Raw genomic sequence first — 5,343 nt, forward strand, 5'->3', positions numbered from 1 at the left:
TGCAGCTTAACCACGTTAACATTCATTGCAGGACTAAAAATGTAAAAAATAATGTTAGCTTATGTGGCATAATTAAAATCCATTAGATTAGAAGGATGTGTAAGATTTTATGAAATTTACATAAAGTTAGCATTACTAACTTTAGAGGAGCCGGATCCTGGAAGCCCTTCAAACTTTTCATTTATAGTCTGCAAAGTTATTCTACATTATCGTGACCGGTTGCAAATAATCGATTTTCAAATAGAAGCGAATAAGGGAATATCGCAGATGATCGATATGCCTCCTTATCTTGGACTGAAAGCATTTCGACAGAATGGAATAAAGGCTTTTCTGATAGTAGGAACTACATTTTTTCTCATTCTGATGCTTTTCCTACGTGGTTGAATTCCCAGCGTCCTCTTCCCACACCTGGTGCCGGATATGAAGAGGTTTAGAAGGCATCTTATCTTTGTTCGGTTGCAAATTTCAATCCTCATCATTGTCCATACCAGAATTGCTTTACACGTTTACACACCTGGTGCTGGATATGAAGTTCATCATGCATGATGTGCATGCCAGGAAAATGACTAATGTAAACCCTGTTTGCTATATATATGAAGTACTAGCAGCATGGGAACAGAAAAGAAGAGTGTACCTAGCTTGAAGAGATGGGGACAGGGTGGTCACAAGATGAGGCCTCACAGTCACAGCAGCCGAGTCCTGCAGAACCAACTCAACCAAGTAACAAGGCAGTAGTGGAGAAAGTAACAGAAGCAACGCCTAGCGGCTCTAAACCAATGGCAAAGGTGGAGAAATCTGCTAGTTTTCAGGCCAAACCTTCAGCTGATCACAAGCAGGAGACCAAAGTAGTGAAAGAAGTCAAGGGAACAGAGAAACCGACAGTTACACAAGTGAACCTGCAGCCGCAGCTCCCACATAATTACGAAGCTATTGTAAAAGATGCCGACACTCCCATCAACAAGTCACCGGAACACCTGTTTGGACATCTTTATGCTGGAATACTCTTAAACCAAAAGAGGAAGGCAAGCCCTTCACAACTCTGAAACTTTTCATGTTTATGCTTTCATTTATACTGTGTGATTGTCTACTTCTTACAGAATTTCAGCTCCTTTAATCGATTTTGTGCGGCTGTTAAATAAGCGCATCTCAGAGAAGAAATTTGAAATCAACGAACAAGAGCATGAACATCATCACTATCGTTATTGTTTTTTCTTTTTCAAGTACTAACACTACCACTGTTATTATTACAGAAGTATTGGGTTGACAAGAAGTCCAACAACTGCTTCATGGTGTATCCAAGGGATCTAGCAATCACTTGGGCTGAAGACAATCGTTACTGGCACTGGCCTTCCCTGGAAGAAACAAGGTAAATTAAATTTCAGTAAATATCAAGAGAATTCATAAAAGGAATTGACAAACAAATGTGATGTGTTGGTGATTAACTAATGTTAATACTTTTAGTATAAGCTTTTTTTTCTTCCATATCAATTCCTAACTCTCTGTTTCCTTGCAGTAATGTCTTCATCGATGCAGCTGAACTGTTAAATGTATGCTGGCTTGAAGTTCATGGAAAAATTGATTCCACAAAGCTGTCACCAGGAACTCTATACGAAGTAGTATTTATAGTGATGTTAAAAGCTGCAGCTTATGGATGGAAAGTTCCTGTCAATGTCAGACTCACTCTCCCAGATGGTAACAAGAAAGAAAGTAAAGCTGATCTGAATAAAATCCCAAGAGAAAAATGGACAGAGATACCAGTAGGCGAGTTCAGAGCATCACCAGGATTACTTGGGAACATTGAATTTTCGATGTATGAGTATGAAGATGGGAAATGGAAGAGTGGACTTCTGATCAAGGGTGTTGCAGTTCGGCCTAAAAACTAAGAGGGTACTCAAAACTTAGCTTATGAGTGGAGAGAGATGATGTTCAGAGTATATCAGCAAAACTTCTTAGTGGTTTGCATATATAATGATCTTCAATAAAATATCAGAACTTGCAGTTTTTCAAGTTAAAACGATGTTTTTATAGCAAATGAACCATATAAGTCATTGAAGCTTAGCTCAGAGCTAGAACAATTCACAATTTTCTACTCATAAATATACTTCAAAGTATCAGAGGTGAAAATTACATTACACTAATCGCTGCCACTAGTCATAGAAATATGTAGGGGAACATGTAATCCTTTGTTCTGTCAATATATGCAACGTATTTCTGAATCTAAATAAGCTCCAAATCACACAATTGGATGAGAAGGGAGATTCATTCTTCAAATGATAACACAAAGAGTTACCGGACAGGAGATATCACCTTTCTTATGCTTCCAGCAGTCTTGGCCAAAGAAAGTTAAGTAATACTCACGAGCCTCAAAGTTCTGTCCTGTAATTTTCAGGCTTATACCACAAAGAGAAATCAATTTTTTTGCTCTTCAAATTCTCAGTTGCTGGTGCAATCCTCTCCAAAAGCTGCATTCCACAAAAATTGGTTACATATTCATTTCCTACCACTGCTACTGAATTCAATATAAATGTTCCTTTTACTTCATCATTTAAATAAAAGCACCACTCAAGAACTCTATGACAGTATGACAGACTTGCATTTCCACAAGCCACAAGCCACACACCAGAATCCTTTTCTCTTGGATTGTGGATATAACTGCAGATAGGCTAACCTTGTCATGCAGCACTCCATTTGATACCAGAACAGATCTATCAAATATACAAAATTTTCCACCATCCATGCAGGTAACCACTCCTCCAGCTTCCTCAACTATCTGCTCAGAATTGAAATAACAAACTGTGTTAATAATTGAACATAGGTCTAAAAAAAAAAACTAATAAAATTAAAAATAGAAATATCCCAGATATCGGCGGGGATATGTCTGTGTGCCAATCAACGGTTATGATCACAGGATGCAAAATAGAAACTTCCCAAGACATATTCACCTCAATGAATGTGGATTAAAAGTATGCCACATGCATAACAAATGCATTTTGAGAAGACAAAACATTACCAAAACACCAGCAGCCATATCCCATGGCTTTAGTCGATATTCCCAGTATGCTTCTACGATCCCAAGAGCTACATGGCACATGTCTACTGCAGCAGCACCGAGCCTTCTGACACCCTAAAAATTAGAACAATGAGAATAATCAGGAGAAATAGAATAAATTTTAAATAAATAAAAAGGTAACTTCATAAACGTGAAGATGCAGAGAGGGGGACAGAGGCAACGAGGAAGAACAATTACTCCCAAGGCTTAAAGAAAATAGCTTAGGAGTTATATAAATGTCAATACCCTGCTGACGTCAGTGAACTCTTTGAATAGTTCTATGTTGGTGGCCCATGGATCATCGTGTTCATAACCAAACCCAGTAACAAGAAGAGATCGTTCCACCTGAAAAATGGAAGAGGGTGAGCCTGAAAATAGAAAAGGTTCACATTTACAAAGTATGCCTGCATATTCAGCAACTCCTGCTAAGATACAATTGCGTATGTCCAATGTTCAATCTCTCCCGACACTGTCTAGATTGATACTGATTCTCATACCAGAGGCAGTGGCTAACTGGCTATTCTCAATTGGGACATTTCTTGACTAATACGGATTTTATTTCTTCTTTTTCCAATTATCCAATATCACATTATCATCAACTTATTATCATGGCACATGTCTGCAAATATTCTAGGACATATATTATCAGAACTCAGAAATCAACCAATGACTACTACATATATGATTTGTTTTAACTAACAATTTCAAGTCTTATATCATAAAACAATTACTAACCTTATCCGTTTGACTCGCATGAATCTTTTGGCCGTTACAAAATGCTCCCCCACCTATCATAACACAGATTATCACTCTTAGTTTAGGTAAAAAAAATCCTTCTTATAAAATTAAACGGAGCAGGGATAGTACATCATAGACCAACTTTTCATACCTGCACTAGCAGAAAAGATGCGAGTATTCCAACACATTGGGCCTCCAACAAACTCTACCTGAACACGACTTAAAAGACCAAGGTATTATTTCCCATTAAGTCAATATAGGCAATAGATTACAAATCAGAATACAATTTGGTATGGATCAGTACAACAGCAGCAGCAGCAGGTTTTCCTCGAAATAGGACTCCCACAGAAACTGCAAAGCTAGGGTAACCATGTGCAAAATTTGTCGTTCCATCTACAAAGATATCAAAAGTTAGATAATACAAAACTAAGATGAGGAATTCTAAGGTTCCTACTATAAAAGCAATCTGGATTGCAGAGAGGTCAAATATTCGGGTTGGCCACACCCCTAATTATCACCGACCACCTTATAGGCCTTTCCATACTTGAAGTCACTAGAAAGTCCATCTCTGAACTTTTACTAGAAAGTTCTGAGGTAAGGATTTGAAAGTAACGAACAACTTGATAAGTGACCCATGCTCCAATACAAAATAAGGCTAAGCTTATGGAGTCTTAAGGAAGCATTCCCTATATTAGACAATCTGACACAATATTCTCTCCCAGTTTTCGCAGAAGAAAAAACACTTCCACCATTTTTTTGGCTACCTTTTTAAATCTAACTCAAGTACAAAGAAGAACAAAAAAAAAAGAAAAAAAAAGACATCCTGAGAATAGTTCACGATCAATCGGTCATGAATATCTAAACAAATGGACAATTACCACTTTAGTCATTTGACTGGGCTTTAGAAACACCGCAAAGAGTACAAAGCTTGTAAAAACCAATTTATGCCAGTAAACTCAAGGAAAGCCAACATGTAACAGATGTATATGTATAAGTTATACATAAAATAAAAAAAATAACTATATCAATCTCCGTAAGAGTTTAGTCACAATAAACAGAAGCTGATAGTCACATCTTAGAAGGTATGAACCTAATGGATCAATGCACCACAGGTAATCAGATGATGTATCTCCAATAATTCCACCTTCCTCTCCAAGAATAAGGTGATCTCCAAAGTTCTCTTTCACAACTTCCAAGATTGCTGCTTCACTTTTTTTATCTGTGCTGCAAATAATTCGTATATAGCATCAAATACTTGTCTCGGGTGTTAGTGTTATACTTCTGCAGTATGATAACCAAACCTTACTCAAAATAAAGATTCAACCTTTACATGCAAGAAAGTTTTTATTTAACAGCATCAAAACATTCACCATTTATGAAACTAAGCAGGTTGATTAAACTCTTACTCAGTAACCAGGTCAGTAAGTCCTTTATAGGTAACATTCCGAGGCTTATTAACAGCATCCATCACAACCTGCAGTAAAAACAGAAACAGATAAAGCATAAGCTACGCATAAAGTTCACGACTTAGAAATTATCATTTGGAGACTCACATT

The 5,343-nt window shown here is 37.2% G+C and overlaps 2 protein-coding genes across 2 annotated transcripts in view; one reads left to right on the forward strand and one right to left on the reverse strand.

The window, feature by feature from the left end:
• Positions 1-410: 410 nt before the first annotated feature.
• LOC101311360 (protein PHLOEM PROTEIN 2-LIKE A1-like) lies at positions 411-2,014 on the forward strand. Its single transcript, XM_004293701.1, has 3 exons — positions 411-1,022; positions 1,251-1,366; positions 1,514-2,014. Exons 1-3 carry the CDS (start codon positions 648-650, stop codon positions 1,881-1,883), a joined length of 861 nt encoding a protein of 286 aa, XP_004293749.1. The 5' UTR covers positions 411-647; the 3' UTR covers positions 1,884-2,014.
• Positions 2,015-2,264: 250 nt separating this feature from the next.
• The window catches only part of LOC101311079 (phosphatase IMPL1, chloroplastic-like), a 3,709-nt gene continuing 630 nt past the window's right edge, over positions 2,265-5,343 (reverse strand). Inside the window, exons 2-10 of the mRNA XM_004293700.1 lie at positions 5,194-5,261; positions 4,878-5,011; positions 4,092-4,180; positions 3,939-3,996; positions 3,785-3,837; positions 3,296-3,394; positions 3,011-3,124; positions 2,669-2,770; positions 2,265-2,462 (exon numbers count right to left, since the gene is read on the reverse strand). Coding sequence (XP_004293748.1) covers positions 2,364-2,462; positions 2,669-2,770; positions 3,011-3,124; positions 3,296-3,394; positions 3,785-3,837; positions 3,939-3,996; positions 4,092-4,180; positions 4,878-5,011; positions 5,194-5,261 — 816 coding nt within the window. The 3' untranslated portion in view covers positions 2,265-2,363. The remainder of the gene's footprint in view (positions 2,463-2,668; positions 2,771-3,010; positions 3,125-3,295; positions 3,395-3,784; positions 3,838-3,938; positions 3,997-4,091; positions 4,181-4,877; positions 5,012-5,193; positions 5,262-5,343) is intronic.

Source organism: Fragaria vesca, linkage group LG3 (assembly GCF_000184155.1).
Source record: "Fragaria vesca subsp. vesca linkage group LG3, FraVesHawaii_1.0, whole genome shotgun sequence".
In the NCBI taxonomy this organism is placed as follows: Eukaryota; Viridiplantae; Streptophyta; class Magnoliopsida; order Rosales; family Rosaceae; genus Fragaria; species Fragaria vesca.

Excerpts from the sequence above, each read along its gene's own strand:
- LOC101311360 (XM_004293701.1), top strand. The coding sequence starts at position 648 with ATGGGGACAGGGTGGTCACAAGATGAGGCCTCACAGTCACAGCAGCCG. Across the intron at positions 1,023-1,250 it reads TCTTAAACCAAAAGAGGAAG|AAGTATTGGGTTGACAAGAA; the intron begins GCAAGCCCTTCA and ends TTATTATTACAG. Across the intron at positions 1,367-1,513 it reads CCTTCCCTGGAAGAAACAAG|TAATGTCTTCATCGATGCAG; the intron begins GTAAATTAAATT and ends GTTTCCTTGCAG.